This window comes from Chamaea fasciata, unplaced genomic scaffold (genome assembly GCF_029207755.1).
Source record: "Chamaea fasciata isolate MVZ Bird 193981 ecotype frontalis unplaced genomic scaffold, bChaFas1.0.hap1 SCAF_9, whole genome shotgun sequence".
NCBI classification, from domain to species: domain Eukaryota; kingdom Metazoa; phylum Chordata; class Aves; order Passeriformes; family Sylviidae; genus Chamaea; species Chamaea fasciata.
In genome coordinates this window covers 20,185,581-20,209,651 of record NW_027094094.1, presented here as the reverse complement: position 1 = coordinate 20,209,651, position 24,071 = coordinate 20,185,581, and the positions used below count along the sequence as shown (strand labels likewise).

The 24,071-nt window shown below is 41.9% G+C and overlaps 2 protein-coding genes across 12 annotated transcripts in view; both read left to right on the top strand.

The window, feature by feature from the left end:
- The window catches only part of USP54 (ubiquitin specific peptidase 54), a 92,618-nt gene extending 86,105 nt beyond the window's left edge, over positions 1-6,513 (top strand). For all 4 annotated transcript variants that reach the window (XM_066191413.1, XM_066191414.1, XM_066191415.1 and 1 more), the window contains 4 exons: positions 1,326-1,444; positions 2,587-2,727; positions 4,190-4,376; positions 5,094-6,513. In XM_066191413.1, the coding sequence (XP_066047510.1) occupies positions 1,326-1,444; positions 2,587-2,727; positions 4,190-4,376; positions 5,094-5,752 (1,106 nt within the window). In that variant the 3' untranslated portion in view covers positions 5,753-6,513. The remainder of the gene's footprint in view (positions 1-1,325; positions 1,445-2,586; positions 2,728-4,189; positions 4,377-5,093) is intronic.
- A 9,972-nt stretch (positions 6,514-16,485) lies between these two features.
- Positions 16,486-24,071, top strand: part of PPP3CB (protein phosphatase 3 catalytic subunit beta) — a 46,901-nt gene continuing 39,315 nt past the window's right edge. For 4 of the 8 annotated variants that reach the window (XR_010722290.1, XR_010722289.1, XM_066191406.1 and 1 more), the window contains exon 1: positions 16,487-16,706. Coding sequence is in view for 5 of the 8 variants with exons in the window: in XM_066191406.1 (XP_066047503.1) it covers positions 16,637-16,706 (70 nt within the window). In the remaining 3 variants the exon portion in view is untranslated. Of the gene's footprint in view, positions 16,707-24,071 lie in introns of all 8 variants that reach the window. The other 4 variants (XR_010722291.1, XM_066191409.1, XM_066191408.1 and 1 more) reach the window with 3 other exon arrangements.

Genomic DNA, 24,071 nt, shown 5'->3' with positions numbered 1-24,071 from the left:
TTTCTCTGGAACTCTCATGCCTTGCAGTCCACCTGCAGACCAGTTAAGACCTCGAAATGCGGCCATTTACCGTTTGTTGTCCTTTTGGTTTACTTTCAGAGTTAGGCAGGATCTGACTTCACAACTTAGCAGATACTGTCTTGCGTGGGCTTGAGTCAGAAGGTCTTACATGTTCCTACCCAGCTGACTGATTTTGGAAGTTCTTTCTGGAAATCTACAAGCATAAAGCCCAGTTGCTTCAGTGGTAGCTGGATTTTCAGGGTTCTGTCATCACGTGACCCATTTCTTATGCTGACTTTTCTTACCTATTTTCCCACCACATATATGATATGAGATATGCATATTCTTCTGAAGTGAAGTTTGTATTTGAGATCTTCTGGTTTGCTGTAACTTTCAGCTGTTTCTTCGCAAGTTCTGCAAATTCTATATAAAACTCAAAAGTTTGAACCAGTGCATCTACTGTGATGCAGTGGATGAAACTGAGTTAGGTCTAGGACTGCTCCTTCTTTCTCTAAACTTGGATTACCTATTCATTTTCAAATGCTGTTGAAGCTTAGACCCATATAAACTGGATTTGTCAGACCTTTGCACTCCGAATTGTAGTGAAAATGCCTCTGTTTCATTAGAGGGGCTTTTCAGCACAGTTAAAGCCAAGACTTGCTTCTCCAAATGCAACCACCTCAATGCAGAAATGGTGTTGTTATCAGCATATCACCTTTCTTCCTTTATAGAGGAACTCCCTGTGACTGGTTTAATTAGGCCATTGATCTGTCTATTCCATGAGAAATTTTAGGATTGTAACTGGTTGATGGGGATTGCACTGAAGTGAAGTAATTGTAGCAAACCTAGTTAAAAATAACACTTTAAACTATATAACCAGCACAAGAAATGCCTGAGAAACTGTAGCATTGAATGGGAAGGAGCAGGTGAATGTGTGGGGAACCTGAGACTGACTTGTTTATCCCAAATAACTTTAGGTGACTTCCTTCTGGTAGCTGATTTTCTGTCATTTTGGGCCCTCTAAACAATCTCACCTCTGTATCGGGCAAGTGTTGGTGAGCAGTTAAATCATTTAAATCTTAAATAGTTCAATTAACTGAAGCCTGCAGAAGGGCCAGGGAAGTAGGCATAGTATTCTGATGGACTTGAAATGTCACCCCTTGAAATGTTGGGTGTTAGCTGATGTATTCATGTTCCAAGGATCTGTGACTTCTTGTTCTGTGTGTATTGTCCCTCTGTCTTTGCTGGAGTCAGACCTAAGGTAGTCAGAAATGTGTCATAACATGCAATCAGGCGTTGAATTTAACTAGTGTTTTCCTTCCTAGTCTCTGTGAACCTGAGTGTGAGGAAGCTGCCTGCTACAGCTGGCATGGGTCTGTCGAAAACCCCAACAGCGGAGATCGAGCGCAGTCTGTGTGGATCCACTGTCTCTTCTGTCTCCAAGGTGACGTTTTGGTACTTAAGATGTCCTAGAGGGGGAAGGGCTCACCCTGTGCAAGAAAGAAAGGAAGGATAAGTGAAGTACATTATGAAAAAGATACTGAAGTCGTTGATATTAATGTTAGAAAGGATTTTAAGTGCAGTCTAGCTCAGGATTAACTAGCTAAAATATGAGTGACTCATGCTACATGCAGCTTGCATGCAATCAAATGATCAAAAATCTGGCTTGGAGGAACACACTCCTGAAAACATTAAGATGTAGTCTCTTTGAACTTAGTGACATGAATTCCCTTGCATCACAACTGACGATAACTGCTTCTTAATTTTACCACTTGCTGGGGCACAGGCTCTTTTTTTTTCCACTGTCACTACATATTTTTAAAGTGGGTGATAATTTGGTCTTGGCTACAGTTGGTAGTTAGTCACCTCAGAGTGGGAGAAGATTCTTTCTCATTTTTTTTCTGGGAAGAAACTGTTTAAATAACTGGCAGTTACATATCACTGCCTGTATATGAAGACGTGAAAGTATTTTCAAGGGGAAATGACATTTCCTGTAATATCTCTATACTTGTTAAAGGGAGCTCAAAGTCTGCTCCTTTATAGAACAAAAGGAATGAAAGATGGAGTGAACATTTCCCTTGCTGCCATAAGATCAACAAGCTTCCAGCATTCATCAAATAATCCTAGGTTGTTTTGTTTTTTTTTTTTTTTGTTATGAGAAGACTGCAAGATCTTTATCATAAAATGACTGTCAGCTGCAGCCATGATAATCTCACCATGGGCAGGGATGCCATTAGCAGCAGTCAGTCCTTTAGGTAGATTCATCCCACTAAAGACATTTTGTCCTGGCTTTAGATACTTAAAAGAGAATGTGTCTCATGTAGATCGATCAATCTGTGTGTATTTACTAAGAGAAGAAAGAGTAAAAGGAATAATATTTTTAATCAGCAGATCCAAACAGACTCATTTATCTTAATTTATCTCATTTTCAAAATAGTACCTGAATGAGGGATTTCAGGGAAGAAAAGGTTGTTAAATATCACTGAAGTATGCTCCATTATATTTCTATTCATCTGTTGCCTACAATTATTGTACAAAATTGATACAATGAAAAACCTTGTCTGAAATGTGTGATATTGTCTGCAGGTCACATATACCAGAGAACATAACAGGGAACCAGAAGAGGAGGAAACATACAGTGCAGAGAATTTCCGTCGCATTGCTCGCAGCCTCAGTGGGACAGTTATCTCAAACAGAGAAGAGACCTTGGTCTCTTCTCACAGTTTTGTAAGTAGAATGATGTGCAGCTTTCCAAAGACCTATCATCTGTGTCTAGGGTTACTGTTTTCTCTGTTTGCTTTTAGTAGTTAACAAACAAGACGGAAGACAACTCAATAATAAGCCATGATAAAAGCCTGTCTTTTTTGTTATGTCTTTGGAAGAATGAACTTTTAAATAAGTAGCAAAGCCGTCTTCTTCAGGTGTCACTGCAGAGTAGTGGCTGCTGCAGCGGGTCGGCTCACGTTACTTGCCAGCATGCAGAAACAACCAGTGTAAACATTTTTTGCAGTTGACTTAAAGTGTGTTCAAGAAAGCTTCTCATGCACCTATAATTTAAAAAAAACCCACCAGTACCAATATGAAAGTTTCTGCCCTCTTGTGAGTTTATTATTAAGCAAGTAGCATGTTTAGAGAATAAAAGTAAACATTAAAGGGGAGGCAATTCAAGACTTGGTGCAGACAGTTACAGAAAATAACTAAAAGTAAGGGGCTCGATCTTTCCTTTGTCATCTCTGTTCTGTTAAGTAGTCTTAGATGCAATTTTAAAGTCTCAGAAAAACGTTAACAGAGTGTTCAGCAACTTAGCTAGATATAATGTGAAGTTTTGGCTTGGACTGAATTTTTTGCAAACTCTTCTTAAGCTTTTATTTGAAACCAACTGTGTAACAGGTGTAGAAGAGTCGCTGTTGCAAAATCAGTTGTTTAGACAGGTTGGTTCAATTGCACCTCTCTGCTGTGTACCATAAACTGAGTATATGTCAACTTTGAAGAGTTTGCTCCTCAACTTTAGTTAAGGGCTCTGACATACCTGGAAGTGCTGGCAGAAGCAATTAAAAACCTCTAGCTGTCAACGCCCGCTCTCTCTGCTAAGGTTTCTATCCCCACAACACAAGCAGCCAGCAGGATGGTTGTCTGTTACTACTCTTCAAGTAAGGCATTGTGCTCATGTCTGTGGTGGTTTGTTGTGCCATTCAGACATCCCTGCTTTTTGGGATAGAGATCTCCTGATAGAGGGGAATGGTGCAGCACAGGTAAATACTTCAGCTGTGACAGGTAAATCTGTTCACAATCTGGAATCAGTAAAGCCTGCTAGAAAGTAGAAAGGAAGAATCAACAGTTCTCTATTTCATGGCTTGTGTAGCATGCCATTTCCAATGCTGACTGGCCTGACATTGTTTTGTGCATTCAGTATGTCAGCCAAACCTCCAGGAGTAGTTTGTGTTTGTTTTGGCTTTTTCTTTTTGGTATAATTCCAATCAAATGATCCTCAGTAGCCCACCACTTCAGTAAGAGCCTTACTGAATTGATGCAATTTTTGTCTGTCTTTTTCACATACAGTTGCATGTTTTTGTTCCAGTGTCTCATCCCTTTCTTCCTTGGATCAACACCACCTTTGCTTGTTTCAACCCAACTCTGTGTTTACTCATCATTTTATGTTCTGTTCTTCTCCTTTCTCATTTTATAAAAGGAAGCACCAAATACGAGGAAAATGCCAGTGGACACCAGCCACCGTTCTTCCAGCTCCACTTCCCTTCCTTTCCCCCATGATCCTCCTGTATTTTCCTTTGACCCCCAGCACAACCCAAACCAGGTGCAGCACCCACCCCATGATGTACTGATGCCCAGCATGGTGGGCAAGGCACGTAAACTGTCAGGTAATAATCACAGGACTTTTCATCCTTCTTCGTGATCAGAAATATTGCTGAAGTACATACAGCTCCTCAGTTCTTGTCTTTCATGATGGAGTTTCACCATCTGCCTGATTTCCTCCAGAAATCTGGAAGGGCAAATCACATTTCTTCTTCTCTGCCCTTCGGAATTTTTCGGTGGTTCTGTGCTAACTGTGCATAACCTAAGCCAATAACCTTTATGGAAACATTATGATGGCTTTATTTAAAATCATATCAATATTTTTGTGAGTTATTTTCTTTAATGTCAAGGTAGCAGTAAGACCCACCACCTTGTTGCCATTTATGAAAGTAAGTTCCACAAGTTACTCATTCCTGCAAATCACACATGTGCCAGTAGAAATAACTACTTCCTGCATGAGAATTATTTTCTGTGACAGCATCAAAACCAGTTTGATCTGCCAGCCTTGGAATACTTTGTTGCACTCCTGTATGATGAAACAAGGGGCTAGTAAAGAAATCTGTGACAGCAGCTGCAATAGGATAAGGAGAGGAAATGCAGTAAGGAAAATGAATGCTGGAAAAGGTACAGCTAGCTTTTATTCAGAGTTGCATGTCAGCCAGTAACTGGATGTATTAGTGATTTCATTGTTCTTCTGTCACCTGCTGGCCACAGCTGATAGTTCAGAGAGGATGAAACAAAAATTAGAACTAAGCAAACCTTTTTTTCTAAATTTATTTCAGGAGATCAGAAGAACATCGTCCAGAAACTTCTGGTTGTGCCTGACAGGGGTGAAGCTTTCCAAGGTGAAGACTACCCAGGTGTGGCACTGAGCTACGGGAGTCTCCCTTGTGTACCCAAAGGCACCCTCTCCCAGGGACAAAAGCCTCTTGTTAATTTGCATTTAGGAGGTGGAGCGTCAAGTGTCTCTGGCCGTTTGCTGAACACAAGTTATCCTGCCGGGCAAACAGCCACGTTACCAGATAAGCGAACAATGCTCTGGGGGAAACATGCTGGCCAGCCAGGCAAGAGTTTACAGGAAGGCTTCCTCCAGCAGCCTTCACAACATCGCATGCATGAATCTCACGCCATCGGCTGTAGACTGCCAGCCAACACAGACTACAGCACTTTAAGAATACCACGTGAGCCTTCTTGGGATCCCGGTGCTTCTCAAGGTTGCCCTGTGCCCCCCTCTTGTGTTAAGGCCCCGGGTCCAAGGAGAGTTGATATGCCTCCAGAAGAAGACTGGCGAGAGAGCAGCTACACCCCTCAGCCTGGCAGAAGGCGAATGCTGCCAGTGCACGTGATGGATGGGACTTTCTCTTCTGCTTCCGAGGCACACAGAAGTATGCTGGCTCGAGCAGCAGCAGCTACTGGCACCATGCAAAATAACGGCTGGTGAGATCGCATCCACTCCATGTGCCCCAGTACACCGCTCTGTGGACTACAGTTGTTGCCAGAGTGTGGATTGCATGGAGACAGGAAACTCTTTCGATCAGTATCTGTGCCAGTTTTGTCTTAAAATGTAGCTGTACAGTATGTGGGAACTAATTGCACTGTATTTCGTTTCTGACACTCTTGAACTGCTATCTGGATGGGGAATCTTAACTATTCTAGCCCTGGCCTCTCCTAGCAGACAAGTGCTATAGGAATGGTAGTTGGCTTACGGGTAAGTTCAGAAGTGTGCACACGTTTTGAGGGAAGATGGCGACTAACAAAAGGACATTTTTAAGGACTCCTTTTCATGAAATGTAGCTTTGGTAAATTCTTCACAAAAAGAAACCAATCCCTTTGTTTTCTTCTCCCTCCTCTCTCCCATTCCTTCTTAGGGGAAAAAAACTGACCCACCTTCCAGGTTCCAGTAAATGTGCACTTGGCAGGTGGCAGTTAGTAAAGCAAGCACAGTTTTCAGTGGTCTGAGATCTCATACAGAAATCACAGCTGTAGTTGCTGCAGAGAAAGCGATAGGGAGACATTGTTCATCAATAAACCCCAATTTTCTCCACTTCGTTAAAGCAAACTAATGATGCTTCAAACAGAAAAGACTGTTAATGCTGCACGCTTAACTACACAATGTAAACACAAAATAAGTTTAACTATTTTAGTGTCAAGCATACTTGCTTTTGTAAGTATTTTTCAAATAAATCTATGAAAATAGTTCTATTTACCTGTCTGGTTTGAGCTTTCTTTACTGTTTAACTTTACTCTTCAGTTGGCTGGAAACTTCTGATTAATTTTCTTACACATGAACAAACGTGAGTAATTTGTTTATTCTAGTTCATTAACAAAGTTTATGTAATGAAGACTTAGATTAGAGGATATCCCTAATTTTGACTCCGGACCTGATGTGTTTCATTACTACTGAGCACTTAAATTTCTCCTCATAATGGACAATAATTAAGCATACTTCAAAAAGTATTTTGAGACCAACTTCTTGTTTTAAGGACCACTACGTCTATGCAGGGTGGTGATGTATGCAGATATACAGAAAAATCATTAGAAATTATTGGTGTGGTGAGAAGTGTAATTTTAATCACGCTTGCACTCCTACTCTTGCAGATGCTTTCAGATGTGGTGGTTACGAGGCGCTCAGAAGCGTGGGGGGTTCTGTTCCATGCTTGTCCTGGTACACGGTTCTGTTGGGAGCAGGGCTGTAGCTGTGGTGGTGCCGGTGCTGGTGGAAGGGCTGCTCTGCCCTGCCCCATCACAGTGCTCCTGCTCTGTGACCCTAGGCGCTTTGCTCTCATTTCGTGCCTGGCTTGTTGGAATCCCATCAGTTGTTGCTGTTTATCCTGAGATTGAGCCTCATTCATTTCAGTTAGTATAATTTGTTCAGTTTCTTGTTTCTAAATAATCACTATTGCTTCTCTTACTGTTGCAGTCTCCTGTAACTGCATTTTACACTTGGGATTATGTTGCACACTCCTTTGTGTGTGTAACTGCTCCACTAACAGCGGTTACCAGACAAAGCAGTCTGTTCTCCCACCCCTCTGTGCCAAAACAACCCTCATGACTTTTGACCTTTTTACACAATGGTTTTGCCAACTTCATAATATGAAACTTCAATACTACTAACTTTCTAAATATGAACAAATGGAGTTCATATTTTACTTGAAACAGCTGTTTTATTGAAGTTTCCCAGCAGATACAGAATTGTTAGTCTCTCATGGCATAGCCACCTCTGTTTTCAACTTTTTGATACCTTCAGCAGTTGGTGAAAGCTGCAGTAGACCCAGGATGGAAGTGAGGACATGGATAAGTATTTGACACTTTGCTTGACTACAGCTGTAAAAAAATTCAGGTTGCAGACTGAATCTTAATAGTCTTCATAATCTAGAAAAAATGAGCTGCCAAAGGAAAGTATGGAGTCATCTCTTCAAGAATCAATATAAAGTATGAAACTTTTGCAACTGAAGACAATGTGCCTGCTTAGCTTTCTTATATCCTAGTGACCAGGAGAGAATAGAAGCTTACTTACATAAAGCTCTGCAGGATAATTCTGAGTTGATGCAATTTATTAAATAATCAGTAGGAACCGAGTGAGGTTTTTTTAAAAGAACTGTTCGGTTTATTCCATTACAGTTCTAGCTACCAGGTTTCAAAACTGTCTTTTAAATGTCCTTTGTCTATCAGTTACTTTCTATGAAGTTAAGCAGGGGCCTGAAAAGGAAAAGCTGGGTCCATACCAAGCAGTATATTAGTACATCTGAAGAGGTACAAACTGAAGTGCATTCAGCAATATATTTAAGGTGGGAGAAAACGTGAGATTGGAAAAATACTGTTGCTTCAGCTTGTGCCTGCAAATTTTAGTAAGGTCAGTAAGATAATATTTACTTTGTAATTCATTTGACTTAAGTTGTCTTTCCAGTGATATTTATACCATACAAAAATCAATTATGTAGTAGTTTAATAGCTTGTTAAAGTTCACTGATGCCTATAGGAAGGGTGAGGAGGGGTTCCCATAGGAATTCAGCAGCTACTTAGAATTCTGAAGAGTTAACAATTTGTAAGCTTTGATGCAATATAACCTTTTCGTTGTCCCTGACTGAAGAATATGTTATTGGATGGAATTAAATGAGAATGCCATACACCCTGAAATTCAACTTTTTTAAAATAAGCGAATGGCAGTTCTCCTAAAAATCAAATTCTTACTCCTTATATTTTTACGATCTCTCCTTGTGTTTGTAATATGCATTTAGACCTAACTGTGTAGGGAGCAAAAGAAGAGAATAATAAAAGTAACTTGGTATCCTAGCAGTAGCAAAATTATGTAAGTAGGATGCTTCTTTGTTTGGAAAAGGAACTGCCTAGCACAGTTCCTTCTCTCAAAGGGAACCGAGTTTGTACCTGCTGTTTGTGGAAATCATATTCAGACCTGCTGAGCAGCGCGTGTGCTCAAATGGAGCGTGCAGCACTTGGGAGTTAAGCAAAATGTGCTCTGCTTTAGAGAAGGGAAGTGCCTGCTTCTTTTTAACAAAGGCTACTGTACCCACATGAGATGGGAGGATTTGGGAAATAGGGAAGGAACTGTCATCTGATAATTTCCCCCGTTTGCTAACATTGCTGGAATGGACTTACCAGTGATGGTTGGGTAGGACATAGAAAGTTCAGGTAGGATTTCAGAATGCTGGAATTCATGCAGATTTTGCATCTAATGTCATGTAGGGAGAGAGGGGCAGGGCAGAGGTGTAGGGAGAAGAGAGGGAGGAAAGCAAAAGAAAGGGTGGATTGGAATAGGAAGGAACAGATGGATAGGTGAAAAAGGCAGAATGAAAGGAAATGTGTGCATATCTTCGCTCAGATGTGTCTCTCTTCAGGAACACTCAGTAATCAGTCTAAATTTTCCTTCCTTCTTGCAGTGGATAGATTCCTGTACAGAGATGGTCCTCAGCAGCAATGGGGTGCTGAAGCTTTTGAGAAGGGAAGATTGTCTAATGGAGAGAGTAGGCAATGTTCTTTGTAGCAGTCTGCTTATGTTCCTGCTGTGGTAAATGAAACTGTGCAGAAGCACTTATGTACTGCTGCTATGTGTATAAATAGACATTGGACAAACAGTGTAGGTTAAGTCAGTGTTCGTGCCAGCTTGGGCAAAGATGAAAACGTGCTTGGGGTTTACAAACACCTCACTAAAGTTAGATGTCTTCTGGAGTCTCCTACCACTGTGCTGTTTCCTGTTCAGTGCTGTGGCTGGTAAAAAGCAAAAGTATATTTTCATCCATCTGTGCTTGCTGCCTCTAGCATTTTATCACTGCATAGTCCAGAATCTTTTCAAGTCTAGTTAGGTATCTGTAAGGCTTTTTTAAAGCTAATTCTTCAGCATTACTATTGCTGATGGAATTTCCTTTAAAGTTTCAGAAAATGTTTTACAAAAAGCATGTTAGATCAATTATTTTTTAATTCTCTTGCTATCTGCATCGTTCTTCTAGTTCATTGAAGGTTTGGGGGTTTTTTTATGCTTTAAAAGCAAAACAATATCACTTGGAAATGTTTTTAAGATTGCTTTTTCATCAATGGAAAAATACTAAGACCAGCTATACTGTCACTTGAGAGCACTGATATTTTCGCTAGCATGTTTGTGGAAGCAGATGCAAGTGGAAGAGTTCTGCTGAAGAAACACAAACTTCCTTATTGGCATCAATAGAATTGTTTTAATATTCTTGAGTGAGTAAACACTGAATATACTCGTGAATAAGAAGGTCAAGTGTCTGTAAGCTAACGTACATTAGATTTGTTGAAGGAGGATTATCTTAAATTTTGGTTGGCCCAGTCCCAGATGATTCACCAGTTAGTCACAGGCTTGAGAAGTTTTGTGTGTGCATATATTACTGATCAAAATAATTTTAAATAGGAACACATGAGAAAAGTGAGTACATTGAGCTTTACTTCAGTAATAACTGTAAGAATCATTTCACATTGTTAAATTTTAGCTTAACTTCTTTATTACTCAGGTAAAATAATTTTGATGGCAGTCTAGGGTTATCTGTCATTCCAGAGTTTTACTCAAAATTTATACCAGGTAATTATTATGTGACTGTCGATTGAGGGAGCTCCAAGCATAGAACTCCTGCTGATTACAAAAAAAAAAAAACACAAAGAAATCCGAACTATTCAAGGTTGTCTTAAATTTCTGAAAGCACTTTAAATCATGAGCATGTTAACAGACAGATCTCTGTGAAGGTTCAGACTTTTGTTTAAGATCTAAAATATGCCAATCAAATGGAAATTAATAGTATATTACAGTTAAGTCAGCTACAGGTTTTCAAAAATCAGGAATGTATTTTAAAGTACATTTAAGAAGAAATAACCAATTGTTCATGGCACTATGTATTAATTGTTCCTAATAAGATGAAATAATGCATACATTACCTTTTTTTGGTAATTAAATTAGTTTCTCCAGATAGCTTAAAAAAAAATCTCTGTTGACAATAAACAACCATTTCAGTGCTGTAGACTGGCTTTGGATAACTGCCCTCGGAGGTGTAAAAGAAGCTATTTAATGTAGCAAATGTACCAAGCCAGGTTTTTGACACCATACTTATCTGAAGAGAGAGAAGGAGGTATGTGTGTGGGAGTCTTGACTGATCAGTAAGCTGCTGATTGGAACACAAAGTTGTAATTCCTGGGAAGAGCTCAGTGGTACAACAGATGAGAAAATAAAATTGTAATGACTTCTCATGGCGGGTTGGGGGGAAGCCCACATCTCTCCAGTGCTTTCAGAATTGTCTATTAGCATACAAATTTGCTGGGACAAAATACGTAGTTGAAGAGCTTTTAAATGTTTATGTGGATTATTTTGATATTTCCTTGAGGTATCCTTTTCTGCATTCATTTTTCATGGCCTCAGGGTTGCCCAGTTATGAAGGTCATTTTTTGTTCAACCTTTTCTTCAGCCCTATCCAATCCTAATGTAACACTTAATTCTTATTATTACTTCATGATGTTTGGTTTCAGGAACTTGGGAAAGGGATGTAGAGAGGTAAGCTGAAAGCATAGCTGCACTTTCACCATGTCATCACAATGGCCAGATGCATTTGTGAGAAAAGAGTGCACGAACTCTTCAGTAATGGAGTTGTCATATCTGCTTTTTCTGCGTTTGTTGCCCCGACGCTTCCCCTTAAAATTGATTAATAGGATTTCTCTGGTCTGTAGGACATTGTGTTCATGGATCAACAGAGTTTAAAAAAATACTAAAACGCTATCACACTGTTTTCTATTATAGTTCTGTTACAGAGCAGTAGTAAGTTTGGGGGGTTTTTTTAAGGTCCTATACGTAGACCTGCTTACCTTGAGTATTTTGTCAGTTAAGTCTCTTGCTTGTGAAGGCACTGAGGAAACAAGAGAACACAAAGGAGGGCAGCAAAAACCAGAGTGAACTCAATTTTTAGAGTGAGTAGAGGTGACTATTAATAGTCTATTAATATCATTAAGGTAGTAAGGTAAATGAAGGGAGGGAATTGGTTGGTCTCAGATGGTAGGAGAAAGAGCAGTTGCTTAAGGCTAAGGAAGGAGAAGTTTGAACTAGATAATAAGGGCAGGGGAAAGAATGCTTTAAGCAGAGAAGGTGATGTTTTGAGGAACCTAAGGAAGAGTTTGAGTACCATCATTCTAGAGGTGTGAAATTTAAATCAGATATGTGTCTGGTAGGGTTTGGTATGTAAAAGTTACCTAAAATTTTGGAGTCAGGTTGGGTTGCTTTAGCCTGTTTTTGACAGTTCTGGTATGATGCAAGTAATGCCTGTGGCCTTGACTAGCTTTTTTAATGTAGTCTGTACTTCCTCAGCCTGTTCCCAGTTTATCAGGCAGTGAGGGAAATGTGAGCAGGAAGGGAGTGGGACAGGATACACTGTAATAGTAAAGTTGCTTGTCCTCTTACACCAGCAACTATCTAATAATTTGGATTTGTTTTTTCTCGTTTGACATCAGTGCAGCTTCTCAGTACTGGATGACATTGGGAGCTGGAGTATTGGAGTGATAATGACTTTGTAATTCTGGAGAAAACGGCTTAAGACAATGCTTTCAACCTTTCTGAACAATGCCTCTGTGTTACAGATAATATGATTTGTCATAAAATAGCTGACTTGGGTCAGCAGGGAAACCTTGTGCCCTCTTAAATGAAAGCTTTCAAGTATTGATATTGAAACTCAGTGCAGCAGTATGTCAAGATACATTTAAAATAATATGTGCCTTGTTTTGAGGCAGTCCTGCAGTTTATACCAGCTTCAGTACCATTTCTGACATTTCAGAAAGGACAGCTTCAAACAGTCACTAGTGAGAGTTGATGAAATTGAACAACTTCTTAAAAGTTTTGTCTTCTTCTTACTGTCCTGCTCATATCACGTCTTCCCCTCTCAGACCTGGTTTATCTTTGCAAGAGTGTTCTGTGCATCTTTCTCTTGGGATCTGGAATATATCTCTCTCTCCTGTGAATCAATTTCCTTCTTAGTTTTCAGAAAGTTCTTGTTGGGTAATTAGATGATTCTGGGACATTGTGCCAGTTTTTAAGCTATGTCGCTGTTAGAAGAGACTGTTCTGATATCTTCCCTGCCGCACGAGATGGCTACAAAATTTCACGTAATCATTTTTATGTCTGACTTCTTTCTGCTTGAAATTCAATAAAGAGCACTCGTCTGGGCAAATGATTAACTAAAATGTAGTTGCTACTATACCTTGCAGCCCTCCATCAGGAGAGGTGTCAGAAAAGTCTAGGTTTTAACACAGCACATTTTGTTTAAACGGCTCTGGCATGCTGCTTCAGCAGGTACTGCTTTCAGATGGAGCAGAAGGAAATCAGGTATCCATCATCAAACCAATCCATCTTCTTCTGTACCATGGGGAATGGTACAGAAGAAGATGGATTGGTTTGGTTATTCCATGTGCTTCTCCTGCTGAACTCTTTCTTCATTATGAAAGCAATTGTTCAGAAAGCAATCTAGTGCTAGCAGCTAGGTAATGGTTTGGAATATCCCATCAGAATAGGAATTTATCAAATTCTTATTTTCCTTATTTTTTTTTTTCAGTGTGTAGAACGGAATGACCACTTGGTGGCAAAGCTGAACAGGAAGTAAATAAAACATGACTCTGCTTTTCAGATTTGTCTGGCACTTGGGAAACTCACAGGATTATAAAGGCACACTGCCTTCTACCTGCAAGGCTGTATTTGTCAGTAATTGTGTTCCTAAGCTCCTACAATCATAATGCATTTTGTGATGCTAGTGGAAGATGTTTGATTTGTTGAACACAAGATGTATCAAATCCATCATCTTTGCCTTCACCATGAGGTAAATTGGGACAATGTGAATGTCCCTTCCAGAGTCGGTAGCAGATTTAGAGACAGTACCACATGAAAAAGCTTCAATGACAAGATAAAGGGCTTAGGGAGAGAGGCAACTACATATTTCTGCCAAATGAAGATTTTTATATTGTCCTGATGAGAATCGTACATGCTCAGCATTTGAATGAGGTAATATAGAATATGTCATCAAAATGACAATAAAATACCAAAGTAAGTGTGCTAGCCAACTTATTTTTCTAACTGTTGTTTTAAATAAAAATGGTAAAATAATTAATTTTAATGTTTTTAGGCTGTGTGATTTGTAGGGAGACATAATACTATTTTTCATATCATCCTGATGTATTGGGGGAGCAAACCCAGCAAGATTTCCTCCGTTTGAACCTTTTCTACAGATAATGCCTGGATGTAACTGAAAGTGTTTCAGCATGCTGGGCACTAGGTATGCTGCCTAGAAGCTGATAATGTCCCCTTCTGGCACAGCATCATAACAAAGTAATATTATGCTGTGCTTTTTCCTCAAGGAGCATTCTGACTGCATCAGCCCCTTTTACTTCACACCCCAGGGAACATGGCTGCAAGCTCCTGGGAGAAGAGAACAATTCAAATAAGTAAGGTATCTCGCAACTGCACTTCAGATGAGGTGGAGGTTCCTGACAACACTCAGCAAGGTCTCTGGCTCCCTGTGTGTTTGGAAATGTATGGACAAATGAACTTCCTTATAATACGGGGCTCTCTGCTGCTTCATGCTGTCAGAAATTCAAACTGCATTTGTTACTGGGCTCCTCTTGATTTTAAATACAAGACTGTATTCATTCCCCGAACTGCTTCTTTCAGCAGATCTACTTTAAGCTAATGTTAAAATCAGTAGGACCGACATTTACTCACTGCCCTCCCTGTCCTGTGCTCTCCCTGCATACTCTGAATTGATGCACATCCTTGCTATTGAAGGAAATGAGCTTTTGTCCTCTTTAAAAACCAGGCCCTTTAAATTGATTGTACAATGATAGACATTCGCAAAACATGTGGTATAAAGTAGTAATTTCTGCTGCTGGAAAGCTTAGCAATTAAATCCAAAATAGTCATCCAGGATTTTTTCCATGATACTCTAATGTATCCCAGCTCTTTTTGCATGCATGCACGCATTTTTCTTTCGGGCATGGAATTACTAGAATTTTGTTTTTCCAAAACTTTTGGTCTTGCAAATGTACTAATAAATACCCCAAGGGTTTATCATTCTTATTCCCTTAAAAATTTCATTGGATTCCTTGAATGTTTTTATGTGATGTTTCATTCAAAGTTTCTTGCTCGCACTCTCTTGGCTGTTAAATAAAAAAAGCAAGGTTAACCCAAGCAGTTGTGTAATATGTCAGTTTCAATGTCTTTTTGCTTAAGCCAAAGAGCTTTTCCTGTTCAGCGTGGCAGATCCTCGCCTCGCATGTTACCCTTTTCCCTTGGACCTGAACAGGGCGAGAACAAAGACCTTGCTGGAAACAAGTACTTCTGGATGGCTTTTCTTTGTTAAATTCCTGGTTTATTGTATGGAATAGATTGCACAGCTCAGTACAAATAACGTATATGAGCTTTGTTGTTAGCTGGGATGCAAAGCAACCACTCTTTTAGATAACCATATTTAATCAAATGCAGTATAAACGTATATGTTTAGATGTTTGCTAGATCTGGTTAATGTGTTGGCTGATATTTAAGCGATGCCAAATCTGAAGATTTTCATTAGACTGATTGTTGTTTGGATTTGGTGTGCTTTGTGGGTTTTGTTTGGTTTAAACACAGCTCACTTCTGTGATCTCGAGTTCAGTGCCAGTCCTACAGCCAGCCTCCACTGGTACAACTGAGGTGACAGTAAATCTGTGCAGAGAGGGTGGGGTTAACAGCTGCTACAACGGAGAACAGGAACTACTTCGCTTTTTCCATTAGCAAAGTTAATTTAATGTAGTCATAATGACCAGATTACCATAGCTGTAGGAGAGTTGTACCAACCTTTGGGCCAAGGCAAAGCCCTGTGTTATGCCCTGCCTCTGGCTGGGCCTACTGCTCTGCACACCATCGGTTGGCATGGTTTGTACAGAACACGAGGGCGGCGATGTGCCGTTGCCTTTGCCCAGACCGGCCGTGGTGCAGAGCCTCTGTCCCCCCGTCAGCCTGCGCAGCTTTGGGGGATGAGGGGGCAGCTCCTGCCGCGGTACCGGGGGCCACCCGTGCTCTTTGGTCCACTCTTGCTCAGCTCCAGGGGCCAGGTAGAGACGTTTGGTTGAATTATCTGGTACTGGGAGCTTGCCCCAAGCTGTGCCCAGGTTCTCAGTGAGGGGGAACTTCTCTTTCCTTCTCCCTCTCCTGCCAGGTGAGGCTCTGGGCCCCTTCCTGCTGCGCTGGCGCCCGCTGAGGCCACGGGCGCGGCCCCTCGCTCTGCGCTGGTTCCCAGGGGGCGGTGAGGGCTTCGCCGCCTCACAACACCGCTTCCCCCAGCCGCCCCGGCCCCGGCCCCGGCCCCCGGGGCGGCCCCACGGAGCTCTCCATGGTGGCCGCCGGCCCCCGCCCGCGCGGGTCGCTGGGGGCCGGGCCAGCCGTCGCCCCGCCCCCTCAGCCCCGGCCTGGCGCCCGCCCGTCCCGGGGCGGGGGCGTTCCGGCCGCCTCGCCCGCCTGCCCCTGCCGTCCGGGCCGCGCCGGGCCGCGTTCCCCGCCCCGCCCCGGGTCGGGCGGGAGTCTCGCCGTGGTCCCGGTTGGGGCCGGGAGCTCCGCGCGCTCCCGCGGTGCCCGGCGGGCGGCGGCGCGGTGCATGCCGGGCCCGGGGCGGACCGTCCCCGCGCTGCGCCAGGAGCCGCGAGCCGCGCCCGCCGCCATGTTCCGCCGGGCCGCCGCCGCCCGGCGCCTGTAGCCGCCCCCGCCCGCCCCGCCGCGCCCCGCCAGCCGCCGGCGGAGGGGCGGACGAAGGCGCTGCCGCGCCCAGCAGCCGCCGCCGGAGCCCGGCAGCGCCCAGCGATGTCCGCCAAGGAGGGGAGCAAGGTGCTGCTGCTGACGCCTCACGCCACCAGCGAACGCGCCGTCAAGGGTGAGCGTCCCGCTGTCCCGCATAGGGAACATGGCTGCGCGGCGCGGCCGCGACCCCCGCCCCGGTGCCGGGGCCCGCCTGGGCGCGGAGAGGCGGCCCGGCCCGGCCCGGCCCGGCCGCGAGGAGCGGTGGCCTCCGTGTGCGTGCCGGGCTGCCCTGCCCGCAGGCGGGGCCCGGAGGGCAGCTCGGCGCCGTGCGGAGGCGTGGGATGCCCGCACGGGCGCCGGAGGAGCCGGGGTCGGCCCCGCCGGGGCGGGGGCGCGGAGCCGGGCGCGGGCGGGCCCGCGCGGGCGGCGGGGCCGCGGTGGAGGCGGTGGCCGGGCCTGCGGGCCTGGCGCGTCCCGCCCGGCTGCGCTGCCCGGAGCGTGTGCGGGGCTGGCCGCGGGCACCGCCGCGTTCCGGCCCCTCCGCGCCCCCGATCCGCGGGGCTCTTCCGCTGCCTGCGCAGGGAGAGCCCTGAAACTGCAGGCGCTGACAGCGCCGGGGAAGAGCGAGTGGGAAGGTGCTGCCGCCCGTTCTGTTGGCTGCTGTTCTCAGGTTCCAGTTCTGATGGAGAAAATTCACCTTGATCTATTTCTTTGTGGCCTTCCTTGGTAATCTCGTGGGAAGCCGTGCAAAATCAAACGTTACACCTCTTAGGAGAAAAAGTAAAGCGTTTTATAGTAGATACATCCATTTAAAACTAGGATGGTCCAGCACCAAAATGGTATAAAATAGTTCTTCTCTGAACCCCGTGAAGTGTGTTGTTTTAGTTTTTGTGAGGAGAATAATCCTTTGCAACTAGAGCATCCTGAAACGTGTGTGTTAAACATAAATTGATAGTTAAGGGTAGAGCATAGGTAATGCTTCGAAGAATTCCTAGGTTGTGTTTACTCAAGTTGCACATAATTTTATTTTGATCCCAGTGGTTTTCCTATTGCACTGTATTTGGTGATGTCAGTGTGGACAATAGTTATGGCAGGCCTGGCCTGTTGGAAATCCCAGGTGTACACAAGCAGTCTGCTTTTAAGATTGCCATTCCTAGGAACACAGGGCCTGACTGACTCTGAAGGGAGGCACATCTGGTTGTTTAACCTTTTATGTGGCAGGGGGCCTTGAGAATTGAAAAGGATGCATTTGTCCTCAGCGGGTGTTAATTAAAGCCTTGGAATCCCATTGGATGGTTTGGACATCAGCGTGTTTTCTAGTAAACTGGAAAGCTTTACTTGAAAAAAGTTGTTACTCATTTTGAATTGGTTAACCTGTTGATTTGTTTGAACAAATTGCAAGGGTAAAAGTGGAAAATGTTAAAACCAGTCTACTGAAGACCTGCACTTCTTAGTGCTACTTCAGTGTGTGGTGTTTGCACCTGCTGAATTTTTGTACCTTTACTGCAGTTTGTGGTAAGAAGCTAAGTTCTTCAAACGATGCAAAAGAATTAACAGTCAGTGATCAGATACTTTAGAACACAGTGGAAAACCTGCTGATTTTCTATCTCGTAATAATTCAGCTTGTTAAATGTGACCTATGCATCTGGTTGTTTAAAGGTGTACTTAAGACTTGGTTCATTCTAAGCAGAATTACTGCCTGACTTTGTTTTATTTCTTTGAACGTGGATGTTAGGATGCAGAACTATTGTAAAGGTAATCAGGCTTTGATGGCTTCATCTGACAGAATTACAAGCAGTTCATATGGCAGCATTTTTCTGTACCTTCTGTTGACCTGTCCTATCCATCCCTATCCTGCTGAATCACTGGCTTCTGGAGAAAGCCTGGCCACTTGTGCCAAAGTGTCTGTGTTATTGACACGAAGGACAGGGTGCTTTGGTTTCTCCTCCCCCATTAGGTGCAGTGCAGTTGGAAATATTTTTTTTAGACAGTGACCCCAGAAGTGCACGACTGCAGGTTATGTTAGTCCTGAGTGGGAGTATCTATGCAATTTTTTGAAACTATGCTAAAATGTGACAACTGTGTGACATCCCTTTTCACAAACAGATGCATTGCCTCTTGCATACCAAGAAACATTCACCATACTCTTTCCTATTATACAATGAATAGGTCTTCTGTGATGTCTCAGATTCTTAAGAAAAGCCAGAAGGAAAATGTAGTAACATTATCTGGTGTATCTGTGTGTTGCTCCGTATTTCACCTTTCATGCTCTCTATATACTGTGTCTTTTGGGGAGAAAATTTGAATTTAGGACCTAAAACTTGCTGTTATTTGCATTGTTTATCTTGATTTTATTTAAGTTTTGTTTTCTTCACTGGAAGGGGGGGATGAAGAACAGAATTGATTTAATTTCAGAGGCTGTGAGAAATTAAAATCTTTACCATGTTGGCAGAAATGGGCAAGAGATGTTCACCCAAGAAGAAATGATTGAATTACTGTATCATCACTAACTATAATTTTTTCTAATAAGGTAGGGTAATGATTAGGATGTGTCCCCCTTCATATTTTGACTTGTATATTTAGCAGTTGATGGGAAGTACAAATATGCAGAGAAGTATTTGAAAGGCTATCACATGCATTATGTCATATCAGATAGATGTATATAAAATAAACATAATAATAGCTTGAAATATGCAGTCTAGCTGTGCGGTCTAGCATATCTTTCCAAGTATGAATTGTCTCATCAAAGGTCACTGATTGCTTTTAAAATGTATAAAAAGCTCAAATTTTCTTTTACGTGGCTTAGTTAAATTGCCTAAGGCAATTGTACTTAGAGAGTTTCCTATAAATTAATGGTTAGCTATGGAACTGAAAAGCTGAATAAAGTCGGCTTTTGGCATTTGGTTCCTAAAGGCGTCTTGTGATGAGGCTTTTGTTACTGCCTTTTTTTTTTTTTCCCCAAATAGGGATGAGAAAATGTACCTGTTGTTCTGATTCACTGTTTTCTAAGGCCCCCTCTCCATCTTTGAAGGATACTTAGTGTTTTACTGTCTTGTGGAACAAAGCAGTTCCCTTTGTTATGTTCTGTCAAAATCTTTTTTCTGTGAACTGCTCTCGATACTTAAATGCTGTATCTGGTTCTTTGGGTTTGCCTTCGTTTTTGGCTGACAATTGACTGACTTCAGTCAGCTCACCCCGCCTTTCAGCGCGTGTGACTTTTAAGCTTTAAATTTGTCAATGTATCTTTCCTCCTGAAACAACCGTTTCACTGCCTTGTAGTGAAGTGCTCTTCCCTGGTCGGGATGAAGCGGTGCTTGGGAGCTGGCTCTGGCAGAGTGGTCCTGAGCATGGCGGGGATGAGCCTTCGTTGCCTTTTCTCTGAGAGCAGAGCATCCGGATTTCTCTGACTCCCTTGGGGCAGTTACACCCGGAGCTGGGAGCTCCTCTCCTCCCAGCATCGCACTGTGTCCACTGCGGGTGTTGCTGCTCCACGGGACCTTGTCATGCTGACCTAGTACTAAATTTGGAGATTATGTCTGTTCTTCTGGAAATGGAAAGATTTCAGTATTCCTTTGTTTTGGATAAAAGTCATGGTGCAGTCTGATTGGCAGGCAATCATTTTATATATTAAATGGAAGCTTATTGAAACAACTCTTAAGAGAAACCCAAAGACATGTAACTTATATCCTTGAGCAAGCAGACTCCTAAAATTAAGGTTCTAATAGCTACTTTTGAACAATTACACCCATGTAAGGAGAAAAAGAAATCATTGCAGTATTTAAATTCATAATTCAGAGTCTGGTTTTAAAAAAAAGGTAAAAGGTTAAAAGTTGACAGGCAGCATGAAGCCTATTTTAAAAATGTTGTAAGGCACTTATGCTGCTGGCGAGAAATTATTCTAAGATGATCCAGAAAAGCAGCAGTGTGAAGAGAGTATTAGAGGGTCATATTAAAAAAAAAAAAAAAAACACACATTTTTTTGGGGGGGTGAGACAATGGAATGGAACTGAATTCTGACAAGTAAGTGTTTGGTCTTTTTTTGTTGTTGTTGTTTCAGGGGATGTTTAGAGTGGATAAATCTTGAAATAACAACAACAAAACCCAAAAAAACCCACCTTAAAATGGAAGCCTGCGTCAATTTCAGTAGGGCAAATTGGCAGTTGAGGGCTGGGAAGGTAAGGCCAGAGCACAAAAGTCTGGCAGCTGCTCTCATGTGTGTTTATTGTTAAAGGAGCTAAGGACTCTTTCACACATAAGTCAGTTCTTTTTTTTGCTGAATGGATCAAAGAATTCTCTCATCGAAATCTAAGTGGTTTCAAAATGTATCAACATAAGAAATGTTCCCAAAAGGTATCCCAGGTTCAGAAGATATCTGTCTGGTGCCTCTAAAGGAATTCTTTGGGGGTTTTGGGTGCAAAATTTGGATTTATTTTCCATAGCCTGTGGCATAACTCATCTTCTGAGTCTGAGAGATGGAGCATGGCAGCATTTTTTAAAAAATTCTAGATTTAACTGGACAACTGTAGATCAATAAGTTTAATTTAAACAGATTGATAGCACTTGTCAGAGAGAGTGGCCTAACTAAATCCCTGGGAAATACAGTGTTAAAGAGGAGTTGGTACAATTTTTGTAGATGAAAATCAAGAGAAATTGTTAGAATATTTTGAAGAAGCCAGTGAGCTTATTGATCCAGGCAAAGCTGTTCATCATGTTTCTTTATTGAAATCTTTAAAGTAAGCAGAAAAGGAAATACCCTCTTCTGGATCAAAATTAGTTAGGAGAAAAAGGATGTTAATAGGTGAGGGAGATTAACATCTGTCATCTGTGCTCTTTAAATGTTCTTTAGAAAACAGGGTGCGTGGCAGTTAGTATCACTTATCCAGGACAGCAAACTTCCAGAGATGCTCAGTAAGCTCTTGGTAGACTGGGTGCCTTGTAAAGAAGTTGTAGGAGATGCTGTTAAGAGAAAGACAGAGCAGACTCTACAAAGGGCAGAACAATTCTTTCTTAAACATAAAAGGCAGTGAACTTGGGAAAGGCATGTTAGGATCTGCAGGGGTAATCTGAAAATGTTAATGCAGTGGCAGTCAACTGGTCTGATAAGAATTCAGGGAGTATTAGATGACCAATTTAGAAAAAAGAGGTTGCACTATCACGCCACTGTATGTATGTTGTGTTATATGTGCATCTTGAACAACAGCATGGAATGTTGTTCCATCTTCCTGATTTTTTTCATTATCTAAAGAAATGTTCAGAGGCACAGAGTGACTTTGGGGCGAGGTGGAGTGACAAAGGTGACAAGTCTCTGACTTGGAAAAGGAGTGGTTGAATAGGGGATATAGTTAGATATTTCTTACCTTGTGAATGGTATTTAATGGAAAAGTTGAGTAGGAAGCAACTGTAATTCTTGTCTCCCCGTGAAAAGGAGAAATGCCATACCAAACAAAATAGAAAAGGTGAAATACCTTCTCATATTAACATGTAATTCAAATTGTGAAATTCATAACAATGAGGTGCAGCGGAGGCAAAAGCTATGAAAATGTCTCTTCAGAATCTGGACAAAATAGTGGAAAACAGTTCTAGCAGTGGTCATAAGCATGGTGGTCTGGATGAAACTCTAGAGAAAATCCATAAACCACCCTGTTTCAAAAACAGAGTATGGAGAGGGGAAGATCTATGCATCCGTCTTTGCCACAGGTGCATTTGAGCACTAAGTAAGCACTTTTGGCATAACACAGTATGGCCATTTAAAAGGCAGGAGTATCTTTAAGTACTTTTCAAACAAATAACTGTATTTTTCCTGCGAGTAACTTCCAAAAACATTAACCAAATTAATTGAAAAACTACACAGTATAAAAGATGAATGAAAGCACCATGGCATACAAGATATATCCACAGTTTCATTTGAGATTTAAAATTCTATGAAACTTTTGAGACTGCAAGTACCTGATAAGTGAGGATGAAATAAATAGTACCTTCAGTGCTGTTGTAGGGTTTCAAGGTTTACAGGACCATTTTTTCTTGCTTCTAGAATGCTGACTAATATAGCAGGAACCTTGCATTCAAAGAAACTTCAGGATAGTTCTGGTAATTTGCAAGAAACTGTCTTTGCTGAGTCTGTGTTTGCTTGCTTGATGTGAGTAGGGTAACTTGTGGTTTTGGTCAGCTTTTGACTGTAGCTTTCTGATTCCAGTAGATGTAGCTGTGTATTTGTGCTTATCTAGTATTTTCAAGGTTGCTGATCCACAGACCATCTGTGATGCCTTTATGCTATTTCTCTTCAAATCTGTTCTGCCAATGCAGAAGAATGATTGGATATGTTCTGTTCTCATAGCAGTTATGGGTGCTGCATCTTTTCCTTCTGTAGAGATGTTGTCAGAGGTGTGAAAACTTCAGGGACAAACTGAAAGATGTAAGTAGGTGTTAGGCTTTGTGATTCTTCTGAGTGACAATACATAGACAGCAATGCATTTATGAAACCAGAAGACCACAAAAGGTGACTAAACGACAGAACAACCACAGACCATTTTGCTATCATGGTAATAAACCTGCTGAGAAAATGAAGGATGCTGGCCTTCCTTTTCACAGAACACCATGCTTGTATTGCTATGTGATACATTTGGTGGGGACAAATATTATGTATACTGTTTCATGTATGCCTATCACCAAAGCAACAAATTCTTTGCAAACAAAATGTCCATGTTTAGTAACCTTAGTAATGTGAGGTGAGACTTTATCTATGAAATCAAAAACATTCATGAAACAAAAAATGCAGTCTGGGATATTGAGCCCAAACTTAATTAATGAAACATGCCATGGGCTCCTGATGATAGAATAAAATGGCTAATATTCTTTCACTGTCAGAGAAAAAGAATTATTTCAGTTTTACAGTCATAAGAACAGAAGCAATTTTGCTTGTGAAAGTACAGTACCTTGTATGGTTGATCCATGATGCTTTTTCTTACATTAGTCTAGAGGCTTTGATCTCATCTTGTTTCATGAGCCTGTTCCACCAGGGTGTCTCTTGATACATGCTGGATTTAACTGAGGTTATTGCAATGGCCATATACATCAGTGTGGTCTAAATTTACAGTATCTACATGTAAGATTTTATTAGCAGCTACTGTTCATTTAGTTACTGGTCAGTGTGAGATCTGCCTTGGGTCTGAACGTAGCGTGTTTGTGTTAGGGATCTCAGCAGGGATTATTGTATTGGGTAAAGTGCCACACTAATGTAGTTTTTCTCCTTTGAACTTCTTACTACATCCTGGGAATTTATCCCTTCGGATTGGTGCTAACCTTTGAATCTCCACAGCATGCTTTATTGGAAAGTATCAATGTACCCAGAGGCTTGTAGAAAGTCAGTGTAGAACTGGGCTTAGAAGTTTTGCTTTCTGTATTTCTCACTAGTACTGCTCTATAAAGGAAAGGTGATTTTTTCCTCTTCGTTAATGCATAGTCAATTAGCAATAAAAAGCCATCAAAATATTTTCATTAA